Raw genomic sequence first — 18,598 nt, forward strand, 5'->3', positions numbered from 1 at the left:
AACATGCTGACGCTCTTGACTTTTTAAACTCGCACGCCCAAGAAAGCAGCTGGAAACAGTTTTGCTCTCGTGTGAATCAGGAGTGAAGAAGCACTACGACAAGAAGTGTCACCTCCTCATTCTAACCCAGACAATCAACAGGACACATACCAAAGAATGTGTGTGCTGCCCTGTGGACAGAGGTGCCATCCCCACAGGCCAGCCCCAGGAGCGGTGGCTGGCTGACCTGAGCTTCACCACTGTGGCCACTTGCTGGAAGGAGGCAGCCATAACTGAGTCAAACTGACTTCTAGGGTCCACAGCTGAGCATAGCCCAGAATCCACCCTGCAGATGCATCCTGCAGAAACGCCCTAACCATTAACTCCTGATGGTTCATTCTGGTGGCAGGGAATTATGGCATAGATAATCCAGATGGCAGGTAATTAAAAAACAAACCTTATATTTGGCTTTGGAAGGTATCTTTTGCTTAGGTCTGAAAAAAGCTGCATCTTGTTCGGCTAGATACAGAGAACCCCAAACCTCACTTGCCTTTCACACAAGACCACGGCATGCCCGCCACCCTGTTCACACACACCTCCACACTATTCCCTTTCTGGCCCATGGAGATGACATTATGTGGGCACATGGGGGCATGTGGCTAGTGGGCAGCTGGCTGCAGGACATTCATGGTATATTTGCAGAGGTGGCTTTGCAGCACAGGGTAAGGCATGGAGTGCAAACCAAAACTGAGCTGTGGGAATTTGGTTGAACGTAGAAGAGGGGCAACAAGTTCTTGGTGACAAGCTGAACTCTGGGCATATGAATGGAAAACATGATAGGCAACATTCACATCCGTTAAATTAAAAACAAAGAAACCAACTCCTCTGAATCATAGCCATTATCTCTTATGCTTGGTACTTTCAAGATGTGCTAAAGAACCAGGAAGTCATTCTGCCAGGCAGGCAGCACAAGCCACACTGAGTCTACAGGCTAGAAATTTGGTCATATAAGGGTGAGGTCTCTCCCAGTTGTTTTGATTTTGGTTCTCTCTTCAAAATTTTTGTACGGTGAGTGTTGTTCACATTAAGATTTTTGGGGGTGAAAAGGGGGAGAACGTTCCCAAAGCATTCTGCTCTCAAATCTCCATCAGCAAAATGTAGACAGTAAGCCAACAGCAAATGCACTCGAACCTGTGCACAGATGCCTAAGTGCACTCTGCAGGAGTGAGTCTGCACCACTCTACCCTCAGAGGGCAGCTCAGAGGGCATCTCCACCAGCTTTGGGTCTACTGTGGCTTCTAGGAAAAGACAACTAGCAAAGAACTTCACTTTTCATCCTGACTTTTACTGACAAAGCTGTCAAAGCTGCAAAACCCACTAAGCAAGACTGCTAGTGTTATTGAAAGTGCATTGAACTTGGAGAATTCCAAATCTGGAAAGCACCACACAGCTGTGCAATATTACACTTTCTAGGACTGTCACCCTGGTCAAAGTTGGGACTAGGCAAGGCACTGACAAGTGAGTCATTCGCTTTATTACGCAGACCTCCTACCAGTACTGCCATTGGGCCACAAAACCAGCTAGTGACCTCACTTTGAGTTGACTGACTACATAGCCTATGGTGCACTGTGAGGTGGCGGAAGTGTCAGACAATCACTGGCACACTTCTGTGTGGTGGGCCTGAATTCTCCAAACACTGCAGGGGATGAGGTCTCACCCTGAGAGGGAGAACCAGGAGGATGGGCAATAAGCACCTGATATTAGGAAACTCAAAAGGGCTGGGAAAGGACAATACGGGCAGAGCAGAGGCATAGACACTGTGAGGCACTCACATTCATCTTGCAAAGAGACCTTCATTGGGCTCTCTACACCTGGGAGCTTTGGCTATGAAAGGCCCAACTTCACACATGAATGAGAAAAAGTTGCTATACATGCTAATATTCTGCTTACAATGGCAATTACGATAAAATCTCAAATTAATGCAGACTTGCCTTCTCCCAAAAATGAATAAATAAATAATGCTTTGGATCCTATTTCTTATTTTCAAAATGACCCATTGTTGGCTTATATAAAGAAAAGTTAATGGAAGTCTGTCAATCTGAAAAGAGTAATTATTATTATTCCTACTTCTAGAGGTTTATGAGGTGTGGATAAAATTCACAAGACTGGGCAGGATCGAGGTAAGGGTTGTTTAAGTCAGTCAGTTTTATGACTTGGATTGCTTCATATGCACATCAGCATCGGTGAAAACAAAACAGAAGAAAATTCTCCAGGACTGACATGAACCCTGGAACCGCATATCACCAGAAATAAGGGGACTCACTTTCTAGATATCTAAAATTAATCAATTCTACATTCAATCAGTAGCTGGGATTCCAGGGCTGGGGGCACAGCTCAGTGGTAGAGTGCAAGCTTAGCATGTGCAAGGACCTGGGGGTTCGGCCCCCAGCCCCATTAAAAAAAAAAAGAAAAAGAAAAAAGCTTAGGGCAACTTTTTTCTTAATCCTGGAATTTGGAAGTTCCAAATTTACTAGCATATTTAAAAATAGATGCTTTAGGCATTCCATCAGATGATTTACATTTAATAGCACCAAGTTCCTGTACTCCAGAGGTACAGGAACATAGAGAGCACTCCTGACTGGGTGACTCTTCAGCAGAGAGGCTGCTGTCAAACTGCTTCCTGAGGCAAATACCAGAGAGCTCTAGGAACGAGACAGGGCTGCTTACAGGAGTGAGGTCTCACAATCAGCTATAGTGCACCCCCTGGCTGATCAGGGCTTCCTGAAAGCAAGGTGCTATTCTTTGAGAAGGTACGGACTGTTGCTCTACAGTGCTCCCTGTAGGCCTGCCACTCTGGTTCTGACTTCAGGAGACTGGTACTAAGGGGCAGAAATGTCAAGAACCAACAGGGAAGCCAGCCAAGTGTGGACATGCCACTTGAGATCTATTTGGAAAAGGTGAATGCTAAACCACCTTTGTATCAAAACCAAACAACTGCTTAGCCTCAGCAACACTAGAACACGACAGGCATGCAATGTGGAAGCCAAAAGACGGGGGAGCATTAAGACTCAGATCCTTTCCTGGGCCCTAGTAAAAGATGAAGCTTAGGGCTGGGGTTGTGGCTCAGTGGTGAAGTGCTTGCCTAGCACACATGAAACCCTGGGTTCGATCCTCAGTACTGCATAAAAATAAAGTAAAGGTATTGTGTCCATCTATAACTAAAAAATACACTTAAAAAAAGACAAAGCTTAGAGACTGAGAAAAAAGAAGCCAGGCAACATCCAGTGCAGAGTGGGAAGGGGTCTCCTTAACTCTATTGTCACACCAAAGCAATTTACAGGCCAAGAGCATGTAGACCTCCCCATACAATAGCTGATCGCTTCTATTTTTAGTTCCCAAACTTGATAACCAGCAGAAAAGTAAAATAATTTGCTGCTTCATTAGTTATACCCTGCTTCCCCCCCAACAATTAAAAGAAGCTGATAAATGGAGATGAATTGAGGACAGAAGGGTAGGGGTGGCAAGGACTTACTTCAAGCAAAACAATTTATATGTCACTGTAATAGCACTTAAAGATATAAGAAACATACCATTAATAAGGAATCGTTTTAACAAGCCATTTGGTGCAGGGATGTTGGTAAAAGTTCACTCTTACTTACATTTTTCAAGTCTTATTTCTATTATTCGTATCCACAGTTCTCTACTACGTGAATCTACTTAAGCAACAACTCAACTATTGTAAAAGTCTGCATAATACACATGTGTGAGATGACTTGCTAATTATTCAGTTCATTCAACTTTCCTGAAAATTTGATTGAAAATGTACTCATCATTGTTATCAGTATGAAACAGTCCCTAGAAATAAACCTACTTCTCACGTACCCAGTTTCTCACTATTTTAAATGCTTCTGCCAAACTAATTACCCAGACCACATTCTAATACATGATCTGACTCCAAGGTGATTTGAAAATGGCAACTAAACTAAGCATTTAAAATAAAAACAAAGAGCAAAGCTTTAGGCATGACTCACTTGCTGCAAAGAGGAATCCTGTGAGAAACCCGTTTCTTTAAAGTCAATTTCATCATCACTGGATGAATGAATATGGCAGGTTGTAACCTATATGCATAAAAATGTAAAAAACTATTTAACATAGGAAAGTTTTGGACATTTGTATCAGCATTTTTATGGAAAAAAAAATCACATTCAGTTTTTCTCTCAATGTGTAACAGAAAAAACAAAAGTAACAATTAGGTTGTCAAACCCACCCAACCAGCAGGGCACGAGACGTGGTCTGGCTTCGTGGCCCGTTGCAGCCCACTTCTGGTTACTTCACTCCTTATTACCAGCATCACCAGGAATTAAAGTCAAAAAGGAGACGAGTCACTCCATTTAAGGGGTTACTTGAATAATTATTGCCAATTAAATGTTAATAAGAAAGGCTGAAGTAATGGTGCAGACGAGATACAAAAAATGGTTGTGTGCCAGGGCTGCAGGGCAAAACTGCAATCCCAGGGATTACTAATGAACCATGAAAAAGGTAGTAACCGTGTCACTTAAATTCTTGAATTTCCTGCCCACACTAAGAATAGCACTGTCCATAAACACTAACTTTGAGTCAACAGTCCCTTGCTCATAAAAAGACCCCAGATTTCCTGTCCCTGAAATGTATCCCCAGAATGCACAACCAACTCTCAGTAATTAAGGAAAAACAAAGGTGCTCACCAATTCATGGATAAGTGATTTTTATTAATTCATAAAAGTCACACAAAATTAGGGGGAAATGTGTTAACAATTAGAAATAAGATGTACAAATGACTGAGTACAGCATTAATAATAGTAACTGCTATACAGCAAGAGGTAAATATGAAGTCTATAAAATTCTAGAAATGAACATTATACTTCTGAGGGTAACACACTATATTCTCAGAGCTATTTATCCTGTATTTTTCATAGAAGTGTTGTGGGCAGAGAACACTATGCTTAGCAGAAGACAACTGCCAACTCTTGAGACTATGCCTAACAGCCTGAAATTAGAGAGACTGGCCTGGTCTGCTTTGGAAGCTGTTCCCACACTGTGTTTAAGAAGCCCAGTGCATATTCTCAAATAGGTGTGTATGAAGTATGGCTTGTGAAATTCTCAGTAAACCACTACCTAAAGATTACTCCTTTTGTTCTGTCTAACCATCGTTGGTAAAGACACTAAGCCCAAGTGAAATGTAGCTGCAATAAGCTAACGTCTTCAGTGACCTGTCCCCACCTCCCCAGCCCTCCCGAAGGTGTAAAACACTTGCATTTCCAACTGTTGGTCTGGTCTGACAAAATGAGAGGCAGAGTTTGCTAACACCGAGGGGCACCTGCTTGAGTCCAGAGCGACTTCAGGGACCAGCTGAAGAAACGGACTGGAAGGCCTCAGAAAGCCCAGCCCTGGTATGGGATCCTGCTTGGTTCAGATAGCTGCCATCCTATAGGACAACTGCTGTCAAGCAGATTCAGAGGTACCTTGGGCACATATCACGCTCAGCCAAAGTGAGCACGAGAGGTGCAACTTCCGGGTGGGGTGTGGAAACAGAATGATTCAAAGAGCAAGTCAGATGCACTGAAGGAGAAAGAATAAGCTAGGTCTTGTCTAAGTGCAAGCAGGAAGCAATGCATCCTCATTTTTTTTTTTTTTTTGCCAGAAAACCAGTTTATCGGTTCAACAATTTTGCTGAGGAAGTTTTGCAGAGCAACTGCTTTGTACCAGACCCAGTGATGCCCTCACATGCCCTACTCATAGGAACTTCCCCAAGAGCAAACTTGTTTCCTCAGCAAGTTACTCTTTGTAACAGCAACACTACGGCAAGCACACTCTTCCACTGTGTTGAGGGAGGGTGTAAGTCTACCTGAGCCATTCCAGTTTGAACACACTGACAGAATGAGGTGGAAAGACCACAGCTTACCTGTGGGAAAACTTGTAAGCAGAATCCCAACCAGTGCCCACTCAGATCCACGTGACAGAGGTCCTCATCTGTGCTGCGGGACCACACCTTCTGAGGTGGTGCTAGCTCGGCAAGTGCCCCCTTCATCCTCTTCTTAGCCAAAACCCTTGGTCATGGTGTGTCCTGCAGCCACCTACACCTGCCCCCCACTTTCACATTACCCACAATCCCATCATTCCTCAGCAAGTCCATTAGAGTTCATGAGTGAGCCACCATGCCACCTGTCTTGTGGATTAATGCTAACAAGCCAGTGGGTCAGTCTCCTGCTCCTAACTCTGTTTTCAACCAGCAGCCACAGTGTTCTTTCAAAATGCACATCAAATTACGTTACTTTTTTATTTTGATTTTTTTAGTTGTCAATGGACCTTTATTTTATTTATTTATATGTGGTGCTGAAGATCCAGTGCCTTACACACGCTAGGTAAGCACTCTTCCACTAAGTCACAACCCCAGTCCAAACTACATCACTTTTTGTTAGTTCAAAACCTAATGGTTTCTCATCTCATTAAGAACCCCAGGTGTCTACCATGGACAACAGGGTGCACACATTCTGGCTGTTCAGTTCATCTCTGGCCATGTGTCTTCCTATTGTCTCCCTTGCACACATTGCCTGCATAAACTGGGAACCAGCAGTCTCAGGGCCTCTATGCTATCCTTTCTTGCCTCCCTCCAAGTCTCCACAATGGTACCTGCTCAGTGAGGATTTCCTTGACCATCTATTTTAAACTGCACATCTGTACAAATGTTCCCTAACTCCCTCCCTGCATTTGCTCCTGAGCATTTGTCATGTGGAATATGCAGATGACAAACTGTGTGTGCCTCACTCATTTGCTATCTAGGTCTATTAAAGCAGGGGCCTTGTCAGTCTTTTTTAGTACTCTTACCTTCCATGCCTGGCACACAGCAGGCACTCAAACATTTTCTGAATGAACAGAAATCAACATACCACTAACGAAAACAAATACAACAAAAACCTAACGAGAAGACAACATTCGGGCCACACAGATGTACTGGAAGTGAAGCACATGCTTGCTGCTGCCATGAAAACAGCTTCTGAGGTGCTGCCTTTTTCCACAATAAAACTTTTAGCTTTATTAACTGTTAGAAGAAAAATTAAACAGGTGCCTTCTTCATGGGGGCTGCCAAGGAAAACTCCAAGCATAATGTGACCATGAAACTCTGAGGCCCATCAGAGCAGTGGGAGCTCGGGCTCATCTCCTCATCTCCTTACAGTGGACCCACTGCAGGCCCAGCATCTGCCCACCCTCAGGCTGGTGACACCAACTCCTGCTTCCACTCCAGCCTCCTGCCGAGCATGTCACCCATGTGTGCTCCAACCACTCTATGCCACCTCCGCACACTGTCAACGATGGGAAAGAAGCACCGACACTTTTATTAAAGTACACTTTTCCCATTGGAGAGAAGCAGAGAATGAAACAAAACTCAATTTTCCAAAGTTAGTACAAAACTTCATTATCTACCTAAATCCTTGCCAATTTTCATAATTTTGTAATTTGGGTAAAAACACTAAAGTCTTTGCATATCATTAAAAGATGAAGTTTTATTTACAGAAAACCCCCCAAGATAAAAACAAAGGCAGTACGTGAATCCACTGTGCACATGTTTTGGCACAATGGGGGTCAAAAGACTAAAGCAGGGGCTGGGGAGATAGCTCAGTCGGTAGAGTGCTTGCCTTGTAAGCACAAGGCACTGGGTTTGATCCCCAGCACCAAAAAAAAAAAAAAAGACTAAAGCAATGTCTCAGGGTTTAATTAAAATGCTGTAGTACAAGCAACTGTAGCTGGGCATGGCTGTGTAAGTGAAAAAGTCCTTGGGCCAGGATCCAGCAGGACAGGTAAGGGCTCAGCGTATAAATGAGTGCATCTTTGTTATGAACATAAAAATAAGAACAAGCCAGGGCAACAAACCAACATATGAACTCAAACTGAAATAAACACCAGGCAGATATCTGAGCCATCCTAAAACCAACTAAGCAAAGGAGTAGATCTAATCTATCTACTTGGAAAGAGGCAGGGATAAGCAATCTACTACCCAACTGCCTAGTCCGTGATGAACATGTTAGGAGTGCTTTCACTAAGACCACATGCTGCTTTCATGTGTGGCCATTCTCTGTTACCTTTCCAAGGGCAAGTAAAGCACCCTGTATTTAACAAGCTGTATTTATAGTCTGATTCACAGTAGCTTATTTCCCCATAGTGCCCATATTCACTGAGATAACAGCTAGAAAGCAACTGGGCAAAAAAATGAAGAGCTGGGAGGAAGCGATTACAATATCCTTAGTGACCTAGGATTAATATCTAGTTATCCTGAAACACTTGGAAGATCAGTGGTCCTCGAACAATACAAAGCAAAATTCCTTCCTGGAAGGGCTTATGCTCTGGGACCAAAGAATTGAAGAGGTCTGGAGAACAACCTGAATGTCTCAACAGACAGCAAAATCATGGAGTGCGGCTAACTCAACATGGTGGTGACAATGTAACAGGGCTCTATGATATATCTGACCACTCTGTCACACAGGTAATTCCCCCTACTTCATTTTATTTGGAGAACTGAGCTCCATTCTGAGTGACAGATGGAGCTCATGGTGACTTTCCTTCCAACACAGGGGTAAATGCCTATGAATGAGTGACTCAGAAGGGGCAGAACCTGTCCTGGGTGATGTGGGTCTATGCCCTCCATAGGGACATGCACGGATCTATATACTCACACGGCAGATTCACTGGCGACATGAGGGGTCGGAGTGTTGTCTGGACTACAATGAAGTCCTCCTTTACTACAGAACTGCTCACCAGAGGAATCTGCTGAGTCACCCAAGATGGAAGTCTTTTTAAAAAGCCTGATAACAAATTAACTGGACACTTTTGACTTCTTCTTCTGAAGTAATTCAAAGGATACTTTTAAAAGAAAGAGTTTCCCAAACAAAATCAGAACATTTCTAAATATTCCTTTCTCATAAGATAACAAGGAAAAAAATCTCCTTAAAGGAGACCATGTAGCCTGCATTTTTAATAAGGAATTAATATGGAAGTCTCTAAAATTAAATGGTTAAAGCTCACAGAATTGGAGGACAAAGTCAATGTACAAAAAAACTGACTACCTAGAACACCCAGGTGATATGTTTCTAGTCCAGTTTAAATTACTTGAATCAATTTGATTAGTGAAAAGAACCCAAAACTAACTACAATGGTAATATAGTTACAAAAATGCCTTAGCCTTTTCTCGACAACCCAGAGCATCAGTATGAACATTAGTTTTTCTTGATGGGATGCAGCTCCCACAGAAACACTAGGCTCTTACACTCATTTTAATTAAATGGTCCCACAGAGTTCTCTCTATAGTGAGGTCTACTTCATGACTCTTCCAACTTTTCCCACTTCCTAATTCTATCACTATATTCACCTTAAAAAGCAATTACCCTACCACTGTCAAGACTGGAAAAGGGTAACCAAATCTGTCAGAGAGTCCACCAAGTCAGAGGCACAGATCCCTGAGGGGCTGTGGCCCAGGATGGGTGAGCTGGTGACTGCTCTGTTGCTCTCAGAGCTGCGTCCCTCTCGTTTTCCAGTAATGTTCTCAATAGATAAGGCTGCCAGATACTTGAAAAGTCAACGTTCAGGTGTTATTATATTCTAGAAATTTAAGAGTACACCTGAATTTCAAGTGACAAATTAAAGGCTGGACAGCGCTACTCCTAGGTCAAGGCTGCCACCTTATCAGTTGGCAGATGCTTACAAAAGAAAAAGCTTTCCTTATCTTTAAAAGCAAAAAACAAAGCAATACTTACCTTAAAATTTAATGCGTTAAAAAAACAAAAATACATTCCAAAGTCCAATATAATTTTTAAGAAATTATCAATGCCATTATTCCCTGGCTAAAAGTACCAATTCTGTTAAGGGTTTTAGTGCTTAAGTTTCAAAGTCATCTATGAAATTTTTCCCCACTGGGAATTACCTAAAATGAGAGTAAACTCAGTAACATTAGAAAACACCCACAGGAATATTTACGATTTCTAAGCACCAAGGTTACCTGAAACAAGGCACAAACCCCACAGAATAAAAGGAAGGCAGAGGCTGTTTTGAGGTGCCTAGGGAGCAGGGCATGAAGGGAAATGATGGGAAGCGGAAACTGGTGGCTTTTTAGGGCCTTTTTGTCATCCAAAGCAGGTAATTAGGAGCCAATTGGACAATGAGCAAGAATGTTGTGAATACTGACTTCTGTTCCAAGGAAGATGAACTCATCCGTGGCTGGTGCTTACTGGGCCAAATGGAAGATCTTTTACATTTTTCTGAATAAATGGGAAAGACTTAAGAGCACTAAAAACAAATAGAAATGCAACCTTGTAAAACCTACTAGATCTACCGTGTTCCTCTTGTTTGTTTCTCCTAAGGAGCTTGTGCAGAACGTCTCCCATCGCTCCCTGACATCATCGGGAAGATCTTGGAGTGAGAAAACGAGAAAAGCATTATCAGAACAGTGACCCACACAGCACAAAGACAGTCGTGATGACTTGCCAAGCCTGGGACTTGACTAGCTTCTCAAACTACTCTAAGATAATATCTCCTAAATGTATGTCTCTGAGCCAACATGTGGCTACGTATGCAATAGAGAAATTCAACCTTCCAGAGACTTTAAAGAAAATGATAAACAACTACTTTTCAGATAAAACAAAACCAGGGCTGTGATTCTGGAGGCCTAGCTACACTAAGTGGGTCATCATACCCACCCACGGATGCACATTCATACAGGCACAAAAGACATCCCAGCAGCAACTTCCCTGAAAATAATCTAGAACACTTGATCGCATCACACAGCCATTTCTCCTTGGTAAGGACATCAACTATGAGGAGGAATGGGTGACAACTGAGCTTTCAGAGCCCATGCAATAGGTAACAGTCTCTTGAACAAACATTTATAAGAGAGAAATAGGATACACTGGGAAGTGAATTTTGTAGCTCACTGTGAACAGACTGCTTCAGAGTGCGGACACAAACCCAGAGTCCACAGAGGTCTGAGGCTTCCATTCTGAAGAGGACTCAGGGCCTGCATTCCCGTTAAAAGGTATTTGCAGTTACTTCCAAGTTAATCTTAGGCTGATTAAATTTACATGGTAGGGGGGAAAAAGTGTCCTTTAGGAGTCAAGACCCTTCATTATAAAGATGGAAATATCGAAGAAATGTTGACAAATGCCTTAGTATTTAAGTTAAAGGAATTTAAACCATAGGTGAGACAGAAGTCTTCATAAGTGTGTGGGGGCAGGGACATAAAAAATACTCAAAATACTCCAAAGAACAATTTAGTGAGCAATGTTCTTTTATCAGTGGGACAATGGGTAATCCCAGCATGTTTAAGTCAGCCAGCACCTACTAGAAGGATGAACAGTGAAGACCCATATTTAAACCCCCAATTTGTAAAATAAAAACAAACTCCACAGCCAGCTATTAAAAATGCAACCAAGGGCTTCTATTTACCCTTAAGCCCTCCACTGATCCAACAAAGATGTAATTCAGATTGTATGAGCTCACCTTTGATAAGCTGCTGCACAGAAGCACTGTTGGGGCCCTTGTCAGCACTGTGCACGATACAGTTAGCTATTCTTGTGAGGTGTCCCATGTAACCATGCCGTCTTCCTCCCTCGGCCCTGACAATGGGAAGAACAAATGTTCATATTCCACACAGGATGAATACTGAGCAAATACTGTGGACTTTGCACAACATTCTGATAGCAGGGCACCAGTGACAATGGACAGAAAAAGGAGAAGAAACAAAGGAACGGAGGATGTGAGAGCATCCCCAAGCAGCACAGCAGGGAGGCCTGAACCGGTCCCTGGAAGAACATATGGCAGCCTCACTACAGGACAGTCTTTTCAAACGTCCAAACCAATCATTAATTACCAAATAAAGTATCTTAAAAGAAACACACCTCTCACTGATGTCTAATGTAAGAGTAAGGAACTGAGGTAAGAATTCTGCTGGTCTATTTTCCTAAAAGACATCAACTTTTAGTCATATCAGTTAACAGAAATAATTATCTACCAGTAGCACTCCTCAAGTTAAGCTCCTGGTGATCTGAAGGATCAGCCAAAACAGACAGTGAACCTGCCAATAAACCACTTTGGACATAAGCATGTAAACCTAGTCTTCATTCCTTTTCATTCCTGGGGGTCTAATCTTCCCAACCATGATCAATCTTTACATTTAGACGAACTTTTCATATCACTATAATTTTTCTGCCTCTTTACAAAGTATCAAGACTTTGAATTCTATGAAATGAAAGATTTTTTTTCTTTTTGATTGCAGGTAGTGGGGTACAAACTGAAGAGATTTTTCTTAAGAGAAAAAAACCTTTCAGAAGCCACTAAAAATTCGTACTATGCTTGGAGGCTGGCCTAGAAAAAAATATCTGCTGGAAAATTTTGGATGGCCTAGGGACACCTAATGCTCACAAGCATAAGGCTGAGCTCAGCATGCTAAGAGCTTCTTTTAGTTCTACAATAAAAATCAGATACTTCAGCCTGAGCAACTTAGCAAAACTCTGTCTCAAAACGAAAAGGGGTAGGCACGTGGTAGAGTACAAAATACGGGGGAAAAAAGAAGATCCAGAAACTCAAGTCCTCCTATGGACATCTTACTTTCCTGCACTACCTCATAAGCCCACAGGTGAGACCAAAGTCCCATCAGCAAGGCTTTGGCCTGGGGTTTCCAAAGTGTTCCAAGTCTCTGGTGTAAGGAAACATCAGGAAAGCTGCTTCAGGACACCTCTCAGTGGGGGCAACACTTTCAGATGGCCTTCAGAGGATAGGCTCACAGGGACAGCAGAGTCCACAGAATATTCAGGTGCTTAAGTGAGGAGGTGAAGAGAGACTGGAAGGTAAGGAAAGGGGCTAAGATGGAGTTGGATGTCAAATGGGTCACACACAGGACCCCCCCAAAAGAGTTCTGTTTGGAAAAACGTTTCTCAAGTCTACCCACACTAGTCCCTTGCCGCACAAACTAAATGCCAATTTCCCACATAGAGTCAAATCAAAACCCTGTTAGTGCACACAAATGCTTAATTAAAAAAAAAAAAAAAAATCTAACTTCACAAAGTACAGCTGACATCTGCCATGAAGCACCTAGCTCTCCGGGGGACCACAGACAAACAAATCTAAGTAGAGATAATGCATCAAGAAACTCCCTGGAGAGAATTGCCCTTAAAGGACTATGAGACAGCTTTTCTGGGGAGATGGGGACATTCTGTCTTGACCATGGTGATTGTTATGTGACTTCATGCCACAGCCACAATTCTTAGGACTATACATCTGAAAAGGATGAATCTTGCCACATGAAAATTTTACCTAACTAAACCTGACTGAAAAAAGGCACCGTCTCTTCAAAAAGTGATGCTGGGGATGTTGGTGATTCACATGTAGAAGAATGAAATTAGACTCTTCTTAAAATCAACTAAAAATGTACCCAAAGACCTAAATGCAAGACCTGCAACTAAAAGTGCTAGGAAAAAAACATAAGGGAAACATTTTGAGACACTGGGCTGGGCAAAAAACTTTTAGGTAAGACTTGCGAAGTGGTAACAGAAGCAATAAAAGATAAAGGGGATATATCAAACTAAGAAGCTTCTGTACAACAAAGAATAAACAGAGTGAAGAGACAGAATGGGAGAAAATATTTACAAGCTAAACATCCAAAAAGTGATTAATATCTAGATTATTTTTAAGGAACTCAGAAGCAAAATAATCTGATTTAAAAATGGGCAAATAGGCCTGGGGATGTGACTCAGTGGCAGATTACTTGCCTAGCATATTCAAAACCCTGGGTTCCATTCTCAGCACTAGGAAAAAAAGAGGGGTAGGGTGGGGCAAATGATATCAAAAGACATCTCTCAACAGACCTCAACATTGCCAATCACCAGGGAAATGCAAATCAAAATCAGAAGGAGAAACTATCTCACCCCAGTGAGAGAGCTACTGTCAAACACACACACACACAAATAAACACCAACAATCATGAGGAGAAGGGGGAACTGTATTTCTGCAGCTGGTAGGAACACAAATTAGTGGAGCCACTAGGAGAACAGTAGAGAGGGTCCTTTAAAAATGACAGGTAGAAATACCATAGGATTCAGCAATCTCACTATCAGGAATCTATAAAAATAGATGAAATCAGGCTGTGGAAGAGAGGCCTGCACGTCCACACTTACTGGAGCTCGGTGTATAATAGCCAAGATGTCCCTCAACGAATGAAGAAAGAAAATATGATATATACACACACAATGGAATACTATTCAGTCATAAGAAGAATGAAATCCTGTCATCTGTGGCAATATGGATGGAACTGGAGTCATTATCTTAAAAGAAAAATAAGCCAGGCACAGAAAGACAAATACTGTATGTTCTCATTCACGTGGGAGCTAAAAAAGTTATCTCAAACAAGTCAAGAGTCAAACTGTGGTCATAAGAGGCCAGGAAGGGGAACAGGAAGAGGGCGGAGAGTGAACCCTGGTGTGCTACAGCACAGTGGGGTAACTTTAACTTGCCACAAATCTCAAAACAACCAGAAGAGATGGAGTTTGAGGTTCCCAGCATTATATAAATGCTGATTATCACTGATTGGATCTTCACACAGATATGCAAATAATCACATACTATCCATTAATATGTACAACTATTTGTAAAAATCAACACACACGCACACACCCATATGAAGCATATCTGAGAGGGTTTCACAAACCTGCCCTGTGCTGCTTCAGAGCTCCCAAGGTGTCAGAGGAATGCCTGCTACAGACACAGCCACTATGCCAGTCCTATGACAGGACTGCTTACACATATCAACTAATATTTCACATAGCCTGTCAATTAGCTACAAATTTTCTAGGAAAAAATATTAAACAATTTCTGCCCTTTAGTTTCATGTACCCAGGGGCTCAAATCTACACTGAGAATGTGATGAATAGGGGTGAGCAAAACAAATATGCTCAGCTAACAATCATCAAGGAGGACTTGAATTCATGACTCCTTGTTATTCAATTACACCATATTCTCAGAAAAACAGACTTCTGAATAGGCCTGGGGATTCCAAAGGCAACACAGGAGGGGAGTGGGGGAGGGGAATCAAAACATATAGACATGCATCTGTTACAATGTAAGTTATTTCTCTAAGGAGGCAGGGTATGGGGGCGGGGCGGCATTTTCTTCAAATTCTAAATCAAACTGAATCCTTTTTGAAAAGATTTTACTTACTGTTTCTTCTCATTCATTTCCCAGGCTTCAAGTATTCGTTCTATTAATTGGCATTTTTGGAAAAGCTAAAAATAATAATAATAATAATAATAATCTAGTTAGCATTTACCTAACTGTCAAAACATCAAAACTTCACAGTCAAGCAGTGCACCAGCAGGACAGATAGGGGTGTGTGTGGGCAGCAAGTTTTATAGGTGACTGGTCAACCCACATGCAACCAGGTGACAAGTTTGCCCTAGACCCTCAGAATATTGCAGAAGTCAACAGGACCATGCCCCAAAGAATGTGTACTGGGACACTCACTGCCTCAGGGCTGTCACAAATGAGCAAACCCTGTGACCTGAGGCAAAGCCAAGAAGGATATGGTAGCTTGGACAATTTGGTCAAGAATACAGAGTCTGACCAAAATTAAAACAGAATAAAAAGTATTGTTTGGCAAGAACCTAACTCAATCTAAACCAATATGTGTACTTTTAAAAAATGCAAGCTACTCAGACTTCCATATGCACGAACGTTCTTGTACTGATATTAAAAACAGGCATGTCTTGTCAGAGTCCTGCAAGTCAATAACAGCTGTTGTGGGCTGTATCACTGGATGTGCAAGGCCAGTTTCATTCAGATGGCATTCCAACTGCCCATTACTTGGCAACTTCAGGCTAGTCTTTCCTAACTTCTGGGTCTGACAATAAACCAAGGGTGAGCTGGAAAATTTCATGAAACCACAGAACGTCAGAAGAAATCTGAAAACTAACTAGTAAAATCATCCCTCAACATCACATAGGACTTGCCTCTCCAAACTTTCAGTCCTGTGTTCAGCACCAGAAATCAAACTCTGGTATGCCAAAGAATTGTTAAGATGTTCTCTGAAGTATTTAAATTTCTATGGTTCTTTTAATCTTCAAAGGATGGACAATGGATGAACATAAAACACCCCCCCACACATATATTTATATATGTTAAATATATGTTGAATATAATATATACATAATATTTTATTGATTGATTGATTTTGGTACTGGGGATTGAATCCAGGGGCTCTTAACCACTGAGCAACATTGCTAGCCCCTTTTTAAAAGATATTTTATTTTGAGACAGGGTCTTGCTAAGTTGCTGAGGCTGGCTTTGAACTCGTGATACTTCTGCCTCAGCCTCTCAAGCTGCTGGGATTATAGGCATGTGCCACCACACCCAGCTCCAAAGGATGTATTTTAAAGACTCAATTTTACCAATCAAACAGGCCAACTTAGATTTTTTTTTCTTAAAAGTTCATTCAATGAATTTTTATCCAGAATTTGACCTGTACAATCATTTATTAGAAGTGAACGAACACATGACAGTAAAATTTTAGGACTCTGAAATCTGTTCTGAAATCTCAATTTGTTACATACTGAAGTGGAAAAGTGCTATAAGGAGGAGACAGTGGAAGCATAAGAAAACCAAATAAGCTCACGTGTTTCAATAACAAATTGTCACAAGTGGAGTCCTGATCAGTAATTGTGCCGTCTTCTGTGTTTTCAAAAGGACTGGCAAGAATCAGTGCAATACAAATTTCCACTTGTGTATGCAAAAAGTTATTCCATGTATATTTGAAGAACATGTCCTACAAAATAAAAACAGTATTTTCTTTAGTTTCCTCAATGTTTAAACCACCTCTTTAATATCTTTACAGAATAGTGATTTATTAAAGGAAAAATGGTGCTCCTCAGTTCAATTAAAAAAACAGGACGAGTTTGTTTTCTAGTGGTTTGAAATGCCACTCAATAGCCTAAACAACATCTTCTTTCATGCAACATGCCAGAATTTGCATGGGATTCAATAGAAACCAACAGTAAGTATAAGAAGAAAAGACAGTAGTAAATTTCTCAGAGAAAGAAGTATCTTTGTTTTCAAAGCAACTAATGCAAATATAAGTTCAGCAAATTTTCAGAGATTTGTAAGAATTTTATTTTGATCCAACAAGTATTTATTGGTGCCTTTGTGCAGGGTACTGTGCCAAGTATAATATGGGAGACAGAGGCAGACAAAAACATGGTTCCCATTTTAAGAGTACTTGTAATCTAACAAAGAATAACCATTTCTTGCTTGTGTTAACTCCCAGAACTGCAGCAAAACTGAGGTGATGGCATGTGATTCTCCCAGAACCACAGGGTTTTCCAAATTACCCTTGATATTAGTATCAGAAAAGGCAAAAATGTCACAGACAATTTCTACAAACACAAAATGTATTTACAATATGGCTGAATCCAATTATCTCCATATGAAAACATAAGGCTTAATGACTCATCTGGAAGTCTTATTCAGATTTATCACCATTCAAAAGCTCTAAAAATTAAGGATAACCTAACAACGGTTGTACATATTCATCAGTAAGATTAAAGACTAGTGACCAACGACTTGAGGGAGAGCCTAAGGTTTATATACCATCAGAAGGAAGGGCAAAGAACCATGAACCCAGGGGGCAATGACTATGCTACCAAACTGAAATCCTCTAAATTTTCATCTCTTTTCCCAAATATTTCCTACTTTCTATGCTGCAGAATAATATGTTACTTAATCAGCTCCCAAAATGAAACCAAAAACATCTCAGTGGCCCTAGGAAGTACAGTGGCATGGCTGATGGCCTGTATGGGCTTGCCACTGGGTGACTTCAGCTTTGGCTTTACCACTCAGTACCCACAGAAGGTATGCCCTCTCTGGGCATGATCTGAAAAAGATACTCTCACATTCAGGAGCTTTATACCCAGTAGCATAAGGAAGTATAATAAGGTACATGTTATCATGCCAATCTTATATTGAGCAAATACCTCCTTTGGAACATCCCCTCAGATCTGCTAAATGTATGCTAAAAGCAGATGCCTTGTGAAACCTGCCAAGTGTTAACTGTTATGACTCCTGCGCTGTGGGTGGCAGAATGGACACTACATACACGGTCTCTGGAGCTGGGCTGTGCATTCTAAGCTCAAACCATGGCCTTGGGGAATGCCCAGATCACTCCTGAGGTTTTCCTCCTCCTTTCCACTAATAAGCAGATTAACAGCTGTTTCAAGCTAAAAAGCCCTTATGGCCTCGGATCCATGAGATATATCCTAATGTAAAGAAGATGGAGGCTCATTATTTTGCAAATTTTGAAAAGAAACCAATGCTACAGTTCTCGGGAATGGTGTGTGTGAGACCAGGCTTCTGGGGGAAGGCCTGTCTACTAGCTATCTTTGAAAGGCTCTATCATACAGTTCTTTAAACACAACAAGTGACTCTTTAACAATTAGCAGCATCCAAAATTTATGATATGACCAAGAAAGTCATTGACATATAGTGTCAATTTGTAATATTGAGTTATATATCCATGAACTTCAGAGAAATTCAAATCTCAGTGAGGGAGAATCTC

At 41.5% G+C, this 18,598-nt stretch overlaps 1 protein-coding gene across 16 annotated transcripts in view; it reads right to left on the bottom strand.

Annotated features, from left to right (window-relative positions):
- PPP6R3 (protein phosphatase 6 regulatory subunit 3) overlaps window positions 1–18,598 on the bottom strand; it is a 73,700-nt gene that overhangs the window by 24,908 nt on the left and 30,194 nt on the right. For 10 of the 16 annotated variants that reach the window (XM_079104147.1, XM_079104146.1, XM_079104160.1 and 7 more), the window contains exons 9-13: window positions 16,664–16,813; window positions 15,214–15,278; window positions 11,503–11,618; window positions 10,331–10,416; window positions 4,011–4,097 (exon numbers count right to left, since the gene is read on the bottom strand). In XM_079104147.1, the coding sequence (XP_078960273.1) occupies window positions 4,011–4,097; window positions 10,331–10,416; window positions 11,503–11,618; window positions 15,214–15,278; window positions 16,664–16,813 (504 nt within the window). The remainder of the gene's footprint in view (window positions 1–4,010; window positions 4,098–10,330; window positions 10,417–11,502; window positions 11,619–15,213; window positions 15,279–16,663; window positions 16,814–18,598) is intronic. The other 6 variants (XM_079104152.1, XM_079104151.1, XM_079104150.1 and 3 more) reach the window with 1 other exon arrangement.

This window comes from Sciurus vulgaris (genome assembly GCF_902686455.1).
Source record: "Sciurus vulgaris genome assembly, chromosome: 11".
Classification (NCBI taxonomy): domain Eukaryota; kingdom Metazoa; phylum Chordata; class Mammalia; order Rodentia; family Sciuridae; genus Sciurus; species Sciurus vulgaris.